The 22,449-nt window shown below is 33.2% G+C and overlaps 3 protein-coding genes across 9 annotated transcripts in view; 1 reads left to right on the top strand and 2 right to left on the bottom strand.

Moving 5' to 3' along the window:
- Window positions 1-2,637, bottom strand: part of LOC108743355 (cGMP-dependent protein kinase, isozyme 1-like) — a 31,800-nt gene extending 29,163 nt beyond the window's left edge. The window contains exon 1 of the mRNA XM_025980968.1: window positions 2,407-2,637. The gene's annotated coding sequence lies outside the window, so the exon portion shown is untranslated. The remainder of the gene's footprint in view (window positions 1-2,406) is intronic.
- A 1,411-nt stretch (window positions 2,638-4,048) lies between these two features.
- The window catches only part of LOC108742527, an 85,522-nt gene continuing 67,121 nt past the window's right edge, over window positions 4,049-22,449 (top strand). For 3 of the 7 annotated variants that reach the window (XM_025980961.1, XM_025980962.1, XM_025980960.1), the window contains exons 1-2: window positions 21,538-21,676; window positions 21,997-22,135. In XM_025980961.1, the coding sequence (XP_025836746.1) occupies window positions 21,667-21,676; window positions 21,997-22,135 (149 nt within the window). In that variant the 5' untranslated portion in view covers window positions 21,538-21,666. Of the gene's footprint in view, window positions 4,339-21,536; window positions 22,136-22,449 lie in introns of those variants that run through there. The other 4 variants (XM_025980963.1, XM_025980966.1, XM_025980965.1 and 1 more) reach the window with 4 other exon arrangements.
- On the bottom strand, window positions 18,228-20,035 carry LOC108736400 (acid phosphatase type 7). Its single transcript, XM_018468845.2, has one exon. The coding sequence runs from the start codon at window positions 19,636-19,638 to the stop codon at window positions 18,280-18,282; it is 1,359 nt and encodes a 452-aa protein (XP_018324347.1). The 5' UTR covers window positions 19,639-20,035; the 3' UTR covers window positions 18,228-18,279.

The following is a 22,449-nucleotide window of genomic DNA, read 5'->3' as shown; positions in this document are numbered from 1 at the left end:
ATAAAGTTTTACGCAGTTCATTCCCGCCAACTATTAATGTTGGTGGCTTGATCGTCCCTAAGACCTATACTAGCGCAAAACCGAAGGGTAAGGCAGAAGGTCTTTTGAGCCATTCTTTGGAAATCGTGGAAATAGGTAACAGATGGTTAGGGAGAAGCAAATTACTCAAAAATAGATGTTCTCTGGAATATTACTGCATCACCATTTGTCTAAGTAGCACAAGAAAATCAGTACTTTCTTTATTATAGCATAAATCCACAAATTTTATATTTAACGAAACTAGATCCTAGGATAACGTGTAGGTGTATAAGTGTGGAACATTAATTCCTTATGTAGCACGACCACCGAACTGGTATTAATCTCAACCCAAGGTAGTTCCGATATGCGCCGTTGTACCGATCGTGAAGGCGCCACCCGGAACTCGACACAGAGCGAACAAGTACCTACCATCGTCAGCAACCTTCTCCAGAAAAATCACCCCGAGGCGCACTGACCTAACCCAATACCACTTTTTTTGACTTGTATATAAATTTAAGTGTTTTCGAAATAAAGTTTGTTTTGTAAAGGGAAAAACTAGTGCGTCTTTATTCACCCTTACACCTAGAAATTATTCAATTTTGTTTAATTAATGGAGCTGCCTTCTTTTCTTTCTACTTATAAATAAAATAAATGCAATTGTTAATAACAATAGGTAACAGTAGAAGTTGCTACTGTATATTAACATATAAATAACTACCTTTGCATTTACACTTTTAATTAAAATTGTTTACTCAATACGGTAGCAGAATTACACAATATTTGATAACATCTCATATAAATATGTTCTATGATGCATTGTACCATCTTTAGCAGAGATTTACCCATTTATTTACCTAATAATATCATTTTACATCATATTCGAAGCAGATGCAGATTGAAGCATGGAGGTCTAATTGCATTTCTCATTATATGTATCTATCTATAAACATTATTAAAATAAACTAAAGAAAAATACAAATCTGGTGAGAACTGGGAAAATCTACTTTTGTTTAAACAAATAAGATATGCATTTAACACATACGTATGAAAGAACCTTCCTATATCTTTGATTTCAAATGCAAATGATAATTGTTTTATTTTCATGGCGCTCAAAACCATATTCAAATAATGTAACAATTAATTGTAAGACCATTGTCTATACAACACTGAAATATAAATGAATAAAATGCTAATGTACAGGTAAGTAATATTTATAGTAATGCATTTATTTTTAGGTATTGATCTCGAATTAGTACAAGGTAGATGTGAGTTTATGTGATAAAGGTGAGAAATCTGAGAATACCACAAACTGGGTAAACACTAAATATCTCAAACCCTAATTCAAAACACAACACTAAATGTCCGAGGTGCTTTTAGTAACAAAGTTACCTTCTTCAGGAACTGAACACATTTAAGAACTATAAAAGTATTACAAAACACAGACTAATGTTGCAGCATAACTCAGTCTATGAACTAAAATGTTTAGTTTCTTTTATAGAGCATGGGGACATGTGAAATTGAGAAGATTGTAATAATAAAAATGTTGGACAAACTACACGGTCTATTTATGTTAGGTTCAGAGAGCATTTAGTTTATGCTAGGTTTGAAAAAACTCGAAATTAGTTAAAGAAATCTGAAATAATTATCTACTTGATAGCTTTGACAGCATATTTATTTATAAAAACTGTTTAATTTCTCTCAACCGCTATAAGGGTTCTATCCCTAGCTTCGTAAGATCTACTAAACATTGCAACTAATCGACCGAGTTATGTTTACAGATTAATTAGTATTTGTACTGTCTACTTTAACTTTATTAGTTTTTAATTCTCTTCAATCCCTAATGAAGAAAGTAGCTTTGTTGGTTCTTTGAGGTTAGTTAGTGTATTCACACCGGCAAAGTCAGCAGTTTTCCTGATTTTTTTTTTAAGAAAAATTTCCTTTATAGCTTGCTGTTTCCATTCTAGAAGCCACTACAGAACTCTATTGTTCGGGAATGCACATAATTAATTAATATATACTTCCTTTTAAAAAAACTCCCTCTACTGTACGGGAATTACCGAAATATTAATTAAACCCCTATATCAATTTATTAGTTTACCGTTTATCATGTTTCATTTATTTAGATGCATTCTACACACAATCATTTCATCGATAGTTATTAATAGAAATACCTAATTTAGTTATCTACGTATTATATCATTATGAAATAAAATTCCTTGCAAAAAGATCAAACAAATACCGAAAGGCATATTTAATAACAATAATAATAAACCATGAAGCAATATGTCACAATTAATTTATTAACATTTGCGTACCAATTCCATGATTTTTGAAAAGAATGTAATTGTCTTATTTAATTTTTAATGCTAAAAACTTTAGAAAACTCACCTTTGAGTTAGCTCACTTGTAGCAAAATATAACAACAAATAGAAAAACAAAGAATGAAATTTATGCACAGGTCACTTGTAGATTTGTATTTTGAATACCAAATTTTATTCTTTCTTCTTTTGTTAGTGGTTGTTGTCCAACACTTACAATATTTTGTTGTCACGGAGTTAGAAGTGATTTTTCGAACAAATTATTCTACACTCTCGGAGCGTAGGTGAAAATGGAAATGAATAAAGAAGTGAGATACAGTTGTCTACGTCCTTGATCTTTTTTAATATAACTTAACACTATCTGGCTAATCTTATCACATTATGCTAAATAAAGCTTTTATTATATGTATGTGGTATAAGCACAATACTTTTGTTTACGTTTACGTTTGTCTTTCAAACACGAACATCCATGGAAAAAATTCACTGCTCGTTCCCATGTTTCGTTCACGTATTTTTGTGTTGGTATCGTACCTGCACGTGCCATTTTCCCAGGGATTATTTATCCCAATAAACTCATCGTTAGTGATAAAAATGGCAAATATAAGCTGCTATTAGTACTAGCGTTACAGCGATATTGATAATAATACAGGGATAATACACATATTACATTAGTAACGACTTTGTTATCAATTTTATTTGTAGTTTATCACAACAGCAGTTAAGCTCTAAAGGAAATAAAGGGGCAACGCTTTTTTACCATCGTCAATATTTTTTTTAGAATTAAAATTCATTTTTTGTCTCTGATATTAATATCTATATATCTTAAGACACCAGCAATTTGAAGTACTTCAGGTAATAGATATATAGTAGAACCTCTATAACTCGAACATCAGGGAAACGTCAAAAAATTCGAGTTATAGAGTTTTCGACTTATGGAGAATTTTGACTTGACTATATTCCTTAAGTGGTAATACTATTTATTGTATACGCCTAAATTGTTTTCTAAGAAGCTTGTATTGTGTACTTACATTGTCGGCAAATTCTTAAAGTTGATAACTTAGGTTTCTTCGAACTATAGACGCAATAAGTTTGATATTATCGAGTTGTAAAGGTTGTAAAATGTGTAAAACATTGTTATGTTCGAGATACAGAGGTCTAATTTAATTTTTCGAGTTAAACAGGAAAAACATGTACCAAAATGGCTTGCAGGGACTTACTGATTATTTCTAATCTTTCACTTATATTTAGAAGGTTGAGATTTCGAATAATGGAGATTTTGGGGCTTGAAGGGAAGGAAACAAAACATTTTTTCGAGTTTTGGAGGTTTTCGACTTATCGAGATTCTACTGTATTTATTTATTGACAATAAATGGAAATGTTCCACCCCTTAATTCAGGACTGCTTCAAGGGTAATTGTAAGGTTATTCAAATCTAATTCATACATTACGTAACGGAACAACAATTTAAAATGAAAACTTCAATTAAGATTATTCGTGTGGTGTATGATGACATCTCATATGTATAATTCCACACGCAGCAAATACTTAAGCAAATAGATTACCTACTTAATGCAGTTTAACGACCTTTTTGCGCATGTCGGTTTTAAACTGGCTTTCGTCGCCGAGTTGTTTTTCAATTTTCTTTTTATTTTTTGTTTTTTTTTTTCTCTCTAAAACTACGTAATCGTCCGGGGTTGAAATCTATTTCTTCAGTTCTAGCCGGGAACTCGGTTGATGTGGTCGGGTTGAACATACGGATTTTTTAGGGAATCGGCTTGCGACGTTCGAGGTCGTACTCCCTCGTTTCGGACGTTCAACGACGCGACGGACGGACAGGGACGCGTCCGTCGCGACGGCCGGACGGTCTAATCTCAGACACTTAGACCGAATTAGTCATTAGCCAACGTACCAGTTCGAAAGACGGGAACAAAATCGGGATAGTTCTCGAAATAGTGGCGTAACGAAGGCATCCAACCGCACATAACTGAGACGCGTTCGCTGCTGTAAGTTATGCAAAAAAACCGCTTCATGCCTGGCGAGAACCGCAGTTGCGATTTGGTTTTTGTTTTTCTGTTTTGGTACCTATCTAATGCTTTTTATGCAATTTTAAATAAGGCAATACATTAACAAATCTAAAGGCCAGGCAAACTGATGAGCATGACTAAAAGGTTAATACGACAAGAGAATATGCATCATATCAACATGCCTATAACAAACTGTCTTCATTAAGATTAAAATTAGATTTTTACAGCAATTTTAATAAATCCAATGAACAAGGAAGCAATTATTTCTTTTTTTAAATAACGTTTACTGAAATTATGTCTTTTCACAACTCCTATATTATAACAGTCTAAGGCTTTCACTTGCAAAATTCTGATTCATTTATATATATTCATATTTAGGGTAACCGAAGAATAAGAAAAAGTTCAAATTAAATCTGATTATTACTATATGCAAAAATGGATTTTCGGTGAAGGCTTAAATTAGAATGAAAATTGTCTAGCTTTCTGGACTAGATAGACATAAAAATTTAATCTTGATGTCTGCAAAGCTTGTACCTAACTGAATGCATTTTTAAATATTTCAATGAAAATCCCATAACTGAGAGTAAAGTTGACGAACCTGACATTACAATAAATTGGTATGACTCTAAAAATCAACAGTATGTATATATTTATAAAAATATTAATTTGCTACTTATTTGGATGATTTATGATGCTTAATAAATTTTATCAACTGTAATTAAAAAAGTCTCTAAAGAAACGACTGCATCTTTGGTGACTATGAGTTGTAATCGTATAGTAGAATTACTACTGTATAGATTTATAATAGTTATAGACGTAACTGTTTACATTTTTTGTTATGAGAATATAAAGATAGGAGATAAAAAATTAGAAGATGTGGCTAATTTTAGGTATCTAGGAAGTCAGATAAGTCAGAACGGAAGGAGTAGTAGGGATATAAAGCAGAGGATAGCGCAGGAGCGTGTCGCCTTTAATAAAAAGAAGTCACTTCTATGCTCGCGAACCGTTAATTTAGAAATTCGAAAAAGGTTGTTAAAGGTGTTTGTTTCGAGCACGGCGTTGTATGGGTGCGAAACATGAACAGTGGGAGCGGCGGAAAAGAAAAGGTTAGAAGCGTTCGAATTGTGGTGTTATAGGCGGATGATGAGGATAACGTGGGTAGAAAAGGTTAGAAATGAAGAGGTATTGGAAAGAATAGGAGAACAGAGGACTCTTTGGAAGACAATAAAAAATAGGCGAGATACGTTGGTAGGACACCTTCTCAGGCATGAAGGTCTAGTCAGAGACATATTAGAGGCAGAAACAGGAGTTAAGAGGAGTAGATGTAGATCTAGATCTAGATTAGATTACTGTTCGCAAATAGTTAAGGATGTGGGCTGTTCTAGTTTAAGGGAAATGCGAAGTTTAGCTCAGGATAAGGAAGAGTGGAGGTACGTGTCCAAGCAGTCTTAGGACTGATGACCTTATGATGATGATGAGAATATTAATTTAAGAGCAGTGAAATAAAGTCATTTCCTGTTGCGGTCATGAATAATTTGTGATTAAAATTTAAAATGTAAAACGGAGATGGATCATATTAGCTGTCCGTGAAGTGAATATTATCGCATATTGTTGATGCTTTTTTAACAATATTTTCAAATGCTTCTAAATTTGTCATTATATTTAGGAAATTGGTTCACCCAAGCGCCGTTTTTCCTATTTTTAAATTTTATGATAGGTACACTTTATTTTAAACTGTTGAAACTTAATGATTTTAACATTTTTTTCAAAGTTCTCTCATATGCACCTAAAGTAATAAAAAAGTGACAAACCGTAAACAGTCCAATGCTCATATAAAAAGGCAGGAAGCCTTAAAATCAAAATTTGACATAAAACCTCGTAAATTTCCTCACAATTGTCACATTCATCTACTAAAATAATATTTTTGTTACCGCTGTTTTGGCTTTTGTACAAGAAATTGTTTACTCTTTACTTAGAATTAATCAGCTCGCTAGTTTTGCCACTGTATATATCGCACCATCTTTTTCTATAAGAATAATGTCTATGAATAAGTTTATTAGCTTCTAAAATTGGCTATTTGGCTAATCGTAAAACATTTGAAGAAAAACAAATGACAATGACTGTCTGACTCACCGAATTCCAAAGCATTGAATTTGCAGTCAAGTTATTATTAATTATCCACAAAATTACGTAAAGTATATGTTTTTCAACAGCATTTTTGGATACTTACAAAATAATATTTCCTTATTACTGTCCGAAAAGAAAACGTAGATGTTCTCCCTTGTACTTTTTATTACATTTCTGCAAGTCTATAAATACGAAAACAGTTTCCAGAGACACAGTTTAGCTGACGATAAACATAATTTTTGCCCCAGGCTACGAGAGGGGTCCTAAAAATAGAACAACAGCATTGTTTTTGTAATGGATAATTGAAGTCGTTAATTTTAGGTTTCTCTACGTTCTACTGTTAAAAAGTATGTGTCAAGACCGATAGTTTTTAGGATCGTGCGTAAGTGACAAAAACCACCTCAAAGTGAGACACAGTTTCACAGTTTTACTCTAGACCCACAAAGTTGAAGTCCAACTACAGTCTCAAACGCAATATGTAACACATTTTGAAATTATGAATTTGTATGTAGGTACGTTTAACTATTTCGAAAGCTTTTCAAACATAAAAGAAATATGTTCGCAATAAATCATTTGTTAAAAGTATTGTTTGAGATTAATGTTGTCCCTTTCAATATGGATAGTCGTTTGTTCTTTCAAAATAAATAAATTGGAGTACTTCTGGTCGCCGAGAATAATAAAAATTACTGACTTTTATTATAAAAATAAAAGTTTTCGACTGCAAAACAACGAAAAAATAAAATTTTACAGACTATTAAACTATTTACTCGATCTGACTGTGATTTAGCACTCAAATAAATCAGATTTTGAAATTAAATTATAAAATTATTATTCTTTTTAAATTATCGAACTCAAGCGACATCGTAGGGATGTAAATATTAGGAAAAGACTGCTGTTTGTCAATTTTTATATCGATGCGATTATAAGATGCGATTAAAATTATTAAAGACAAGATAGCCTTAGGTGTAGACATCTCTGTGACAGAAAATTGACTTGCCTTTTTATAAATATATATTTAATTTGTCGTTAAGTATAATATGTTCCCGGATATATCGAAAAATGTTAAGGTAACTCCTGTTTTCTTTATAAAGGTGTCGAAAAATTGTTATCATCATATTAACTTGGTTTTGTTCCGAAAAGATCCACCAATTTGCTTCAGAGATTATTGATACGCAAGGTGAGATAGATGTCATTTAAGTATCGATCGCCTTATTCTTATCACTAATTAATTGCAATTTGTTGTTTTAAAATGCCTCTACACTTCTTCTGCCATCTTACTTATCAAACAGAAAGCAAACAACTGGTAACATACAATAGATTTACTTCGTCTTGTTACTCAGCTACTTCTGGAGTTCCGCAAGAATCTAATTTAGGCCCTTTACTGTTTTTATCGAAGAGCAACAGACAGCTATAGAACTCGAGCAGCAACGTAGAGAAGCAAATATTAGGAAGGGAGTCAGACAGGGATGCACACCCTTTACGCAGCTTTACTTTTTAATCTATACATTGAAGACGCGATAAACATCATTAAATACAGGACAACTGTAGGGAAGAGGCAAGAGATTAGTATATTTAAATTTGCAGATGATATAGCAGTATTAGTATCTAGCAAGGAAGAGTTAAAGATAGCTTTAAATAAAATGGAAGCGGTATTGACAAAGTCAAACTAAAAGTAAAACTAAATACTGGTATGCAAGGGAAGAAAAAGTAGGGAAAGAGCGAGTGTAAAAATATGAGACTAAAGTTTAGAAAAAGTGACTGATTTTAAGTATCTAGGAAGTCAGATAGGTCAGGACAGAAGGAGTAGTAGGGATATAAAGCACAAGATGACGCAGGGTCGAGACCCTTCAATAAAAAGCAAATCAGTTCTATGCTCTCGAACAATTATTAATTTAGAAATTCGAAAAATATTGTTAAAAGTGTATGTTAGGAGCTCTGTACGGGTGCGAAACATAGACGGTGGGTGCAAAAGTAAGAAGCGTTCGAAATGTGGTGTTACAGGCGAATGATGAGGATACCGTGGATAGAGAAGATTAGAAATAAAGGATGTATTAGAATATTCTATCTCATACATATTGTCCTATTCTGGAGAACAGAAGACTGAATAGAAGTCAATAAGAAATAGGCGAGATAGATTGGTAGGACTGCTTCTCAGGCATGAAGGTCTAGTCAGAGACATATTAGAGGCAGAAACCGGAGTTAAGAGGAGTAGAGGTAGACCAGGATTAGATCACTGTTCTCAAATAGTTAAGGTTAAGGATGCGGGGAGTTCTATTTTTAGGAAAATGAGAAAATTAGCTCAGGATAGGGAAGAGTGGAGGTGCGTGTCCAACCAGTTTTAGGACTGACGACCTTATGATGATGATTAATTGATTAAAAGTGTCGACCACCAGCGTCTTACAATATCAGCGTCTAGCGGCGTCCATATGTGACGACGGAAAGAGCGATATAAGTTACTGACCGCTAGTAGTACAAGTGCCCGAGTGTGTAAGCGTTCTTAATGTTCAACATTCTGCATCTGTTTGGAAAAATGATGTAATTCAAATGTTAGTTGGTGTTGTTATATCCATATGCTTCATGAAACCTTGGCATTTTCATGACGAACATGTGCAATACGAAGGACAATGTCAAGGTGCAAAATGAATTGGTTGCTAATTCATGCCAACAAAACAAACAAATTTTACTCTTGACACCTTAATCGTATTTGTACAGATTTTTTGAAATTGTAATTAATGTCTCTAGCTGAAGATGCAACTTTATATTACGTTTTCATGTTATAGTTACTGAATTTATTGATTGAATATGAAAATTTAGAATACCCTAATTAAATGATTAAACAGTAAAATTGAGGCATACTCAAACGTCAGGCATACTTATGAACCCGTTTCTATTTTCTTAATACACATTTTAAAGTTGTTTTGCTTATGCATTCCTATTTCGCTGGAGACGCGCCTGAATTATGTATTGTTTGATATTTTTGAAACGGAAAAGTTTACAGCTTCTTCGAACGCTTTAAATTTAAATCCCGGACATGCTTATAGCAAGTCCAGGAACAATGAAACAAAGTGTCTTGAGTCCCGAATATGAAACAGTACCCGTTTATACATTTTAATTGGCATGTCACATGAATAAAATAATTCGAAGTGGTCTGTATTCTGTCAAAACTGCCAGACGCGGATCGCGAATTCGATTTTTTCGGATCTTATCAGCGCGCCGCAGGCAGCTCCACAGAGGCATATATATAAATGGACCTTGTTGGAGCATACGTAATCCTAAAATGTAGCATCGTACTACAGATGGCGTTTACTGCGCCATTCGTAGTATTTTCTAAAACGCGCTGTTAAGGCAGCAGGTAAAAGTTGTTCTGTATTCTGTCGGAGCTGCCTGCGACGCGCTGATGAGATCCAAAAAGATCGAAATCGCGATCCGCGTCTGGCAGTTTCGACAGAATACAGACCACTTCGAATTATTTTATTCGATTATGGTAACGTGCCTACCACGTTGAGGTGAGCTACGCCGGGATTCGTTTCAGCAAGTAGATATCCATTTATTTAAATGGACCTTGTTGGAGCATATGTAATCCTAAAATGTAGCATCGTACTACAGGTGGCGTTTACTGCACCATTTGTAGTATTTTCATGTCACATGAATATTAAAATAATAACTTTATTCAAGTTTCTGTGTTAAATTCTCTGATACGATACGATAGATGAAATATCAAGAATTTGGTGTTATAAAGTTTGTTTCGATTCAATAATGTCCGAGAAAGCCCGAAAACAACTTGTAATTTCCTAAATTAAATTGGTTTCATTTAACTTGTTCATTACACAAACATAAATAAATTTGTTTAGCCTCAATAATCATGGTACCATCAACTAATAACTCATTTACAGAGCCGATTAGCTTAATTTAATGAAAATGAGAACGGGGAAATGATGCAGACCGGATAATAAACTTACCGGAGAGTATATCATCCACGTATAATGTATTTATTAGCGCTTCCAACATTCTAATGTGTCATGCAAGCTGATTTATCAACTTTATTTGGACATAGGCCATTTTTTGTGACATTAGAAAACTTTGGCGAACATTAACTTCTAAACGTTTATGCGATAGTCTGCCAAAATAACTAACAATAGAATAGATTGGGTTTCACGATTTTCTGAGCCAGGTCATTAAAATGTCAGTTATTTACTTAAGTTCAAAGTTAAGACGCTAAATATTTCAACGGATCAACTTGTAGCTCAATCGGTTGACAATTTGTAAGGAAACATAAATTATTGGTGTTTCGTCGCCTTGTAAGGGCTCGTTTTCGGCAATATCCTGCTGATACTTATCAGTAGGGCAGAATAAAGCGGCACCACCAAAACTAATTAGCAGTGCATTTAGTTTAAAGAAGAACGCATAGACGTTTTATTTGTGGACTTATATATTGAATTTACACCTACTGTACACCTTTACACTATATACATCGAATCTAAATCTTTCTTGTGACTCTTAATCTGTGTGAGTCTGTCTGTGTGAGTCTTGTTAATCTCAATTTGAATCTGTGAGTCTCTATCTTGAGTCTGTCTCAATTTGAATCTGTCTTTCGTGAGTCTGTGAATCTCAATTGGAATCTGTGAGTCTCTATCTTGAGTCTCAATTTGAATCTGTGAGTCTGTCTTAGAAACTTAAAACTAAGACTTAAATAAACTTAACTTATGCAAATAAAGGGGGTGGAGTGTAGGAGTCCCTTCCTAAATATTATGGATGACAAGCTTCATTGGTCATTACCACTGGGGGTGGTTCTGGTAGAGACAATAGTCCCAGATTTCACCATCTGACCCAGTTTCGAGTGAAAGTTTACATTTATGGGGCAATAAAATGAATCGCTTTGAGTCCTCGATGGACCTGCACATTACAAGACATGAATTTATGACAGCCTTCTTGCTGTCAACCCTGACCAATTTATGTACCCTTTTAACTTCATGATTTATAACAGTGCCATCCATAACACTATTTTACGCATAGGCACAAAAGAAACCCTTCTCGAAATCGAAACAAAAGATTTTGATTCTTAAAGAAACTATTATTTCAAAAAAGCAGACGTTAAAAAGAAACTGAATTTTGAGTGAAACGAATTGATGAATAGGACTCGAACAATTGGATATCTACAAAAATAATTCAAATTCTGTAACTGGAGCTGGAGCAGCAAAGTAGAGAAGTAAATATAAGGAAGGGAGTCAGACAAGGATGCACACTGTCACCGCTAATTTTTAAAAAATTAGTATGGTTAGATTTGCAGATGATATAGCAGTATTAGGATCTAGCAAGGAGGAGTTAGAGAAAGCTTGAAATAAAATGGAAGCGGTATTGACAAACCAGTATTGTATGAAAATAAATAAAAGTAAAATATAAAAATACTGGGATGAAAGGGAAGAAAAAGTACGGAAAGAGTCGCATAAGTCGGGACGGAGTAGTAGGGATATAGAGCAGAGCGAACAGTTAATTTAGAAATTCGAAAAAGAGTGTTAAAGGAGTATGTTTGGAGCTCGGCGCTGTGGGGATGCAGAACATGGACGATAGGCGCGGGGGAAATACAGGCGAATGATTAGGATACCGTGGATAGAGAAGGTTAGAAATGTAGAGGTATTAGAAAGAATAGGAGAACAGAGGACTCTATGGAAGTCAATCAAAAATTGGCGAAATAGGCTGGTGGGACACCTTCTCAGGCATGAAGGTCTAGTCAGAGACATATTAGAGGCAGAAACAGGAGTTAAGAGGAGTAGAGATAGACCTAAGGATAGGAAGAAAGGGAAATTTAAAGACCTAAATAGCAGTTTATAATTAATTCTTTCACAATCATAGAAAATATTATTTTCGAAGTCTAATATACTTGGTCTTGCAATCATCCATCGAGATGATCCATTGGTCCATCCAATGTTTTGTTGACAACTGTGGCAGAGATCCTAAGAGATTCTTGAATCTCAGTCCGATTACTACGGAAATCCCAAACCCATGTATTGAACTTAGCAACAATCCCTGAGCATCCCTACTACAATTGTCGACGAAAAGTAGAAGAGGCAATTCTAACCGAAGAACCACCTTGAAACTCGAAGAATAATTTTCCAACAATAGACACCAGTCATGAAAGCCTGTGCTATTTCTATATTCAAATGTCTCAAACTGCATACCATATGATAAAGTAAATGCTAAATGGTCTTCCTATGGGCAATTTGATTTAGAAAAAAGTTACTATTTGGTGACTTCCAGTACGTACACTTCTTAATTGGGGTTTCTGTGATATATATTGTACTTTTTTTATCAAGGAATTAACCTTGTGTACCTCCCAATTTGGACCATTCTGGCTTTGCAACTACAGTGTAAACTCTATATAACGTCACTTATAGGACTGAACATTTTTCGGCGTTATAAAGAGTGGTCGTTAAATGGAGAGAAATAAAAGATATTATTTTACTATTCTATAATAATATGCATTTACCAATATAGTACACATTTTGCACACGAACATTATTATTCATACATTGCGTATAGCCTGTTATCTTCGTCTGATGTTTTTTGCTGCTCCAATATTTTAATTGTATTTTGTTACGTATCTTACTCATATCTTGAGATACTGCTGGATCAATTTGATTATATAAAAAGTATTTTTTTAATAGTTTCGCTGCATCAAGTGCTTGTTTGATGCTTGGTGGAGGGACAGGATCGTCTTCTTCAACAACGTACACAGCTGCAGTTCTTATCTATTTCGGCAACTTAGAAAGTACTGCTCAATGATTTATAATGCCGCATTGTTGTCGTTAAACAGAGTGAGCGTGACGCTATATAGAGTGTAATATTGTATAGAAAACAATGTAAACCAACCAAAGTCAAGCAATTTCGACGTTTTAAGGAGTTTGTCGTTAAATCAAGTGACGTTATAAAGGGTTTACACTGTAATTGTTAAAATTATATTTATTTACGAACAACTTTTGTTACTTTAAAATCTATCTACTAATCTGATAAATGAATCTGAAGTTTACCAGTTTATTCCTTATGATATATAATCAAAATTTACTGTAAGTAACTCCTAGAATAACTTTTATATAAATACGTCCTCATAATTCCGTCGTTAATGTATTCTGCCGTTTGACCCACATATAAAAATAGAATCATCGAAAATTTTATTTCAGTTAGCACCAATTCTATAATCCCTACTTTAAATGCACCCTCGTATTATACTAAAGTTTATATCTTGAACAAAATTTGTATGGACAGACGATTCAGCATTCCTCAGGATTTTAATAGACAGTATATACCGTGATAGATACAATTTCAATAAAAAATACGTTAATGTAAGTACAACCAAAGTACAGTCAAAACCGTTTACTACGACATCGTTTAGAACAACATACCGGTTATATTGACCAATATCATAGGTCCCGGCTGAATTGTGTTACGACCGCCTTATAAAAAACATTGGCTTTTACGACATTGCTTATTACGACATATCTCTTTAAGCGACTACATTTAATTGATATTTTCGGAGAATTATATCTGTTAGAACGACCAGCTGAATTATAAACATTGGAAAAGGTAACAGTATCCACATGTGGTACACTAAATGACCATTAAGATCGCAAAAGTAAACAAAAACGTGTCGAGTTTAGGGTCTATTGTAAATCTCAGAATATCTACTACTGAAGCTGAGGTGTTTATTGATGTGGATAATTCTATTGCAATTTGTGCATCAGTTACGGAAGAAGTTCAAGAGGAAAATGACGAACAGAAGAGACTAAAGAACAATTTATAGTGCCAACTTTGAATGATGGTCTTAATGCTGTCAGTGTATTTCGAAAAATTGTTCTTTTTAATGAACAGTTTCACGTGCAGGGAAATTATGCCGATACATTAATTAAAATTCAACAGGAACTAAAGGGTGCGTACGCACGACACAAGTGTATATGTGTATGTGTATATATGATAATTATATGTAGGTAATGTCTTTTTATTATACGTTTTATGTGAAATAAATAAAATGTAGTTTTATTTTATATATGAATATATTAGTCACACATTCAATAATTGGTATTAGATACTTAGTAACAACGTCACCGGTTGTTACGACTATCGGTTTTTACGACCAAATATGACTAGTCCCTTCGGTGTCGTTATAACAGATTTTGACTGTAATTACAAATTACAAAATAAGGGACATATAGTTGGAACGATCTAAATAGGCAAAGTTTGCAAAAAATTATCTGTGAGAATAGACGTATCGTCTTTCTTGTTTCCGCTAATAATTGTTATTTGACGAATATGCATTAAAATGTTTGCAATTATTACTATGCAATTCATTAAAGCTGCATCACATTGTGGTATATTTAGTCTGGCGTTAATACTTGGCAGATCAAATTTTATTACCTCATCAACTATATATTTTTACTCCTAGAATTACAAGTGTAGAATGTGTTTTATACATATAATTAGAGTAACAGTATACGCTTTTGAATTAAAATTATTTTGATGAAGCATGTAAGAAATACAGAAAAGACAATTTAAGTTTTAAATACCTCCTGATAGCTATATTAAACTTTAATGAAAGTATGTTGAAACAAAGTAATAATTAATAATTCATTTTTAAAGAGAAGAACTAGAAGAAGTAGCTTACATTTGATAGCTAGGAAGTCTAAGACAACACAGCTGTAGACCTATGTATAAAAAAAACGGCAGTGTCAAGATATTTTTAGTAAAAGTGAAGCACTTACAGGAAAATTGTAAAAGAAAGATTCTAAAAAGAGTGTTTGGGTGCGAAATGTGGAAACATGAGGCTATGTACGGTAGTCAATAAGAATAAGGAGAGATTAGGATGCTGAAACACCTTCTAAAACATAAAGGATTAGATATAGAGACATATTGGAAACGGAAACAGAAGTTAAGAACGGAAGAGGAAGGGTAGATAATTGTTCGTCAATAGTTAGGAATGAAGGATGTTGTAGCTTTCGTCCAATTTGTTTTTACACTGGCGACTTTCTAACATGAGAATGAAAGAAAATTATTTTCTATGCCCGGCGCCTTCACCAATTTTACTTACATATTTGACATATTTTTATTTACTTAGGGATATGCACATACAAAGCCCAGAAATAGAAAAATTCCTAAACAAATAGATAGCCCATTCTGCAATATTTGGGATGTTATTTTATGCCTGCCTCTATATTTCAAAATTATGGATGCAATCCAGGATTGTTGGTGACACTGATGACTGTACTTAGAAATAATTAAGAATGGGTACAAAATTTTCCGGCAGTAGTATTATTTGTTTTAGTAGGTAAATGATAAAAATATACATATTAAATAGTGATAATGTAGGAAAAGTTACCATAAAAATATAAACAAACTTATCTAACTCAGTTAGAATTCTATTGAATGTTTGTACTTATAAAAAAATAGATAAAAACACTTGGCGTTTGTTTCATAAATTTATTCATTTTGTTTTTCCTAAACAATTGACATTTTATTGTCCACCGTTTACAAATAATATCTAATCAATTTATGAAACATACACCAGTATTGCTTTTGTTTTGTTTAACAAATTGGCAATAATGCATCATCAAGTAGTTTTTTACTTTAATTTCCTACCACTTACGTCTTCTCTTGGAATTCCGTTACACAAGTTAGTTCTTTAAAATATATTGAAATTACGGCCAGCAAGAATTCACATATTCTAGAAAATCGTAATAGGTTCATACCGATCAAAATTAGTTGATTTATTTTTAGCAAGAAGCGGTTTTTAGGGTCACTTCGAATGCAGTGGTGATTGTAGTTGAGATAGCGGACAAGTTGTCAGCCATTGCCAAAAGTATGTCCTACTTTAGAGTATTTTTTCATGCGTCTGCATTTAAAAGTGGCTTCTTTACGTAATTCAGAGATGTATTTCTGAATCTACACATTACACATGTCAGCAAGACTTACCGTACATACATACCATGGTGTACAATTTGGAAAATTTTATTCGTAAAAATGATAAAGTATCTACCTCATATTTTATACAACTTTTAGGTATTAGGTACTATAAATATAAAATATTGTGTAAAATATACAAAACATTTTTTTGTACTTGATGAAAACCGTAAGAGATTGATATTCTTTTGATATTTGTTTTCTATACAACACCTAATAAGTAGGCAGGTGCTTACAAATCTCTAATACGTAATTATTAATTAACCGGTAGGAGAATCGATTGAGGCCAAAAGGAAGAAAATTCGAAAGTAATTTACATCTTTTTAGGGTTCCGTATATGAATATATGAATTTCTGTGACCCAGCATGAACGCATAACGTAACTAAATTAATTTTAAACATAGGGGTCATTTTTGGGAGGTCAAAAGTAAATTTAAAAAAAAGTTTTGCAAACTGTACCGTTTGCAAAGATGTGGTTCACTTGAAATACATGCATTTAAAATACAAATACAAAATAAAAAATACTTATTTTTATATTGCATTTAAATACTTTTTTGAGAAAAGCATTTTNTTTAGCAAAGATATCAGTTTCTGTAACCCAAACACGGGCGAATAAAGTAAATAGACTAATTTTGAACATGGGGATCATTTTTGGGGGGTCAAAGAAAATAAAAAAAAATTGTTTTACAAACTGTACCGTGTGACATATTAAATGAAAGAGTTTGTTGTATGGGTATCAAATATATTTTTTTTATGATTTTATAATATAATAAATAGTTTTAATTTAAGGAAATAGATGAAAATTGACCTTCCCCTAAAACTTTGAAAAAAAATACAGAAAACAGTTCTTTACTTATAGATTACAGGAAAATTAATGACAAGTCTATGGTCTGAGTATAACTTAGTAAATCTTTCAATAAAGCAATAGTATGCGTACAAATTTACACTTACAGTTTGAATGTATGGGACAACATTAATTTTTTTCAACTACAATGTAAAATTGGTTCTCGGATTAGGGTTCCGTACGTCCGAATAAAAAATGGAACCTTTATAGGATCACTTGTGTGTTTGTCTGACAGTTTCTTTTGTTGTAAACAGGCCAGCAAAAACTTGGAGAATAATCTTTTGCTAGTCCTAGATCTATTAATTACTCCCTCGTGGTTTTAATTTTAATAGCACAATTGGCAATTTTTCTTTGCAGAGATTTGAGATAATTTTATGTCGCAAATATCTTATCTTCATTTATGAACTAAAGCAGAAAAATGTTAGGTACCTATTTATAAAGAAGTAAAATGTTATTTCCTTTTAATTAGTTACATAACTTTTGTTTATGATGACAATAACAATCTGAACCGTTAAACATTTTCTGATAAAGGATGTTACAATTGTTTAATGACCAAAATAAAATGTAAAATAGCTGGAAAAATAAAAACAAATTTTGAATACTTTTTTTTGATATTGAAAAAATTACGTGTATTTATATACTTGTGTATATGTACTACCAATGTCAAAAGTACAAAAAAAAATAACGTATAAAAAAAACGGCAGTGTCAAGATATTTTTAGTAAAAGTGAAGCACTTACAGGAAAATTGTAAAAGAAAGATTCTAAAAAGAGTGTTTGGGTGCGAAATGTGGAAACATGAGGCTATGTACGGTAGTCAATAAGAATAAGGAGAGATTAGGATGCTGAAACACCTTCTAAAACATAAAGGATTAGATATAGAGACATATTGGAAACGGAAACAGAAGTTAAGAACGGAAGAGGAAGGGTAGATAATTGTTCGTCAATAGTTAGGANTAAATTCTAAATTTAATTTATGAATATTCTTCACCAAAATTAGTTTTTGTTTATACGAGATTCAAATTAGATTTAATATCACTTCTATTTTTTTGACGGTAGAGTCCATGGTAATGTTTCACCAACCAAAACGAATCAATAACGGCACCCATTTTATCTGTGGAAACTTGTTCAAAATACAAATGGGTTCCATTGAAAGCCTTCAGTCTTGTATACCCATAGTCACTACTTTGGAAAGCGGACCAAGCAGGTCTTTTCCTCTTGAATCTGTCCGTTCCTTCGCGACAACCAGCGGACCCAGTAACAATGTGAACAGGAGCACCAGGATTCACATACGGCCATTCATAACTACCATTGTACACATTATAGTCATAAATGGGCCACAATCGTTCGTAGGAATGTTCGTGAGCCCATATCTCCACATCAACACCATACCGAAACAGAAGCTTTTCTAATGCAAACATATGAAAAAATGGTAAACCTATTCTCGTCATGGTCCCATAGTAAGTGCAGTCATCAGTGTCGTCGTTGCTGCAATACATGGGCCTATGACCTATGACCACTATCCAAGGTCGTCTTTTACGATTCTTGGGTTTAGTCGCTTCAATTAGATCATTCTCTAACCACTCGTACTGGAACACCATCGGTTTTATTCCATAATTGAGGAAATAGTACACTTCAGTCGAAATAGATATGAAATGTACTGGGCCCATATTAAAACTATACATTATATTGTCGGGACTTCCTGGCATGTTAAATCGGTAGCGGTAGTTACTAAAGTTATACCTTTCTTCGTGATTTCCTGGGCATGTCATATAAGGTACGTATGCTGCTACTGGTTCTATCTGGCGCATAAACTGGTCTCCAATTAGGGCATTCTGAGAGTCCATGTCATAAGCAAAGTCTCCAACGTGAAGTATGGCGTCGTACATACCTCGTTGGGTCTCGTCTTGCAGTCGACTCAAAGACTGGGCATTTTCGTTGCCCATATCCCCAAACAAGGCTATAGTTGGTTGCCAATTTTCTTCTGGGGGTGGCGTTTTGAACCAAAACAGATCCGACCAGCCCAATCGGCTTCCACAATGGTACAAATATCGGCTGTCCGCAGTTAAATTTTTCAATACGACTTTGTGAATGTACTGAGTGTGCTTTTGTCTTCCTCCATCCACAAATTTAGTTGCCGATCCTTGAGCAGTTAGTATCAATCCGTTGATTCCGTATTTTACAGTTGATAGATGGGTGTCGTTAAATGTAGACCAAGTAACTACATAATCGTATGGAGTGTCTCCATAAGCGAGATGCACCTGTTCCGGCTGGTACCAAAATACGTCATTTCCGCGACAGTTTAAAAAAATATTAACCATAAGCAGTAACACAAACGCAGCACTTTCACAATTTTTTGTTCTCATCTTCGGACCGTTTATTAACGAACAAACTCACAATTCAATAATTGTACCGACAGTAAAACTAATTCTTTATTGTTTTTCTTTGTTGAACTATCAACTCATGATTATTTTGTTCTTGTATCTTCTAAATGCCTAGAATAACTCGTGAAACGTCAATGTCATTCTGAATTATTTCAGAGAGCCGATACGCCGACGCGAATGGTAAGGAATGGGATCGATAACTGTGTGGTTTGTTACAAAAACTCGATGCCTTTTCAACTTGATTCAGTTATTGCAATTGTTGTTGAGAACAAAGGTCATTAAATGATAATACTAATGATGTAGATATTACGCACACATAATGAGCGAGGCAGAACGACTATAACAAAATCACGGACTTTTTCTAATACAGTCAGCAAGCGATTATACTATGTAAGCTGCGGAACCAGAGCACATACTGGGCGTTGAATAGTGAGTAAGCAGGTGTCAAGCTGTGGATTGCTCTTAAATTAAAGGATTCAAATGATTTTCAATTACCACCTAATAAGTTTTCGAGAAAAATTTGGTTTATTTCTTTTCGTTTAATTTTTTTAAAGTTCAATGACAATAGACTACAACAAAAATCGACTGACGGAGAAATCCCTTACAAAATAGTTTGTTTACCATGAAAGATCAGAGCCAAAAAAGAGTTGCAAATAATTTTATTGATGTAAAATCTACATCAACCATTTTATACCAAAATATTTACAACCCCATTTTGTTTCCGACTTTTAACACATTGTAAAAAGACAAAGAAATGGAATCCATAGTTTCTTTAGTCTTGGATTCATCTAATAAGTGATGTTTTTGGAATCGTTTTCTAAGAATTTTGGATTATACGCATTTATTAGAACCACAAGATATTGTAGTTTTCAATTTTACACAGCTGGCGTATATCAATTTTATATTGTTTTGCTGGATGTTTTGTCGTAATTCATAGAAATTCGTAGTTTCTTGCTAAAGGTACGATAACTTGTTATTTGGCAGGTACTGATATCAAATTTGGAATTTCAAAATTCCATGGACCACGACATTCAAGCCGGAAAACAATATCGACCCAATATTTTAGATTATCTATTTCCAAGGAGTTTAAAGGTTTTTGGGCTCTCTTCAGTTAAAGAATTAGAAGGCATTCATGGAATGTCTCTCTGTCCCCTTTAACACCTTCAATAACCAATTTGAGCAACTTTCATTCATCATTTTATGTAATGTTTGATCGGACCTAATACTAGTAAAACTTTCAACGCCAAAAATGTATTTTACATTTCAGAAATAAAAAATAAGTTTGGAAAAGTATTTTAAATAAAATAAAAAATTGTTTTCTCAAAAAATTATTTAAATGCATTGATACAGATTTTCATCAAGTAAAGGTCGAATCTATTCAATTTCAAAACAATATTTACTTTAAACAGCACATAACATAAAGAAAAATAAACTCCCTACTCGTCTAAAATTAATTTGAGCTATCAGGAAACGTGAACAAAGTAAATCATGAAAATCAACTATTATTTTTTCATGGGATGTTTCATTATGAAACAATTGCAACCCCAATTGCTGAAAGACACAAGGAATTAATGACAAAACATCGAACCAAAAACCAATTGTTGATTTCGATTATTCATTTTGTCGGTCATCCTGGATAATTCTCACTAATGCCTTTATAGTTCATCTGTTTCTGTTTTCTAAGATTAACAGCCCAACATAATTTTTGCAAATAGCAAATACTATTAATAATTAATGTCACGGTTCCATAATGCAGACTGCAATAAAACTGTTCGTTGCAAATGCAGTCGATTGGTTTAATTACGGCATTCTAATGAGACTTGGCATTGTTTATTTATTGTTGCATGCCTATTTCCTGCGGACCGATTTGGAACAGATAGACAGTACTTTGACGACCCAAAAACAACTAGTGCATAGTGCATTCGGTATTGGTGGTAGTGGTTCGAATATGGATTACGGTCAAAGTGTATTAGTGTCCGACATTGTTTCTAAAACTTAAATTATTGTAAAATGTTGCAAGGTTCTAAATTTTTTAAGCCCCTACGCTGTCTAGGACTAATTTCTTCTTCCTAAATTGATATTTTACGGATATGTGAATGTCGAATCAAAATTAATGTTTTGTCTAAAATCATAAACTAAGAAGGGTAATTAACCCCGTATCGTTTCAAGTTATAATTTTTATTTGTTATTTTAATTTTTATTTCATAAATAATTAAACCTCACTATATTTTTACGGACTCTTTTATGTAACAGTTTCGAGTACTAGTTTTTCCATCAGGCTACTAATATTGACTAATATTTTATCACAAAAGTAACCGCTTTTATTCCTTTTTGGGGTAGTTTTATCCTTTGTAGGTTTTTTCGTTTTTTTCTTTGTAATATTTTATTTGTCCAAAATGTTGAACGAGTGGTTAAATTACATTTGGGTGATGCTGTGCAGCGTCTTTTATCGGACTACTGCAAGATCTCTCACAGAGGGGTAAGTGTCGAGAAATAAACGCAAGAAAAAATTTAATTGTTAATGAATTGAGTATGTAATTAATTTTTGACGAATTTACTATCACAAATGCGACAAAATCGGAAGATGTCGAAACAGGTTTATCATGATTATTGTTACAGCTAAAATTTTTATATTTTTATCATTTTAAATAACTAGTAAAGCGACTCAATGATTACAACTGCAACTAATAACAGTTGTGATTTTTATATTTTAAAAAAAACACAAAGAGAATTTTTGGACTACTTTTGCGAGTCTTATTTTTCTTTTTTGTAACATACTTGTATCTGACTAGG

This window comes from Agrilus planipennis, unplaced genomic scaffold (assembly GCF_000699045.2).
Source record: "Agrilus planipennis isolate EAB-ADULT unplaced genomic scaffold, Apla_2.0 scaffold2, whole genome shotgun sequence".
Classification (NCBI taxonomy): Eukaryota; Metazoa; Arthropoda; class Insecta; order Coleoptera; family Buprestidae; genus Agrilus; species Agrilus planipennis.
This window is presented reverse-complemented; position numbering and strand designations above follow the sequence as displayed.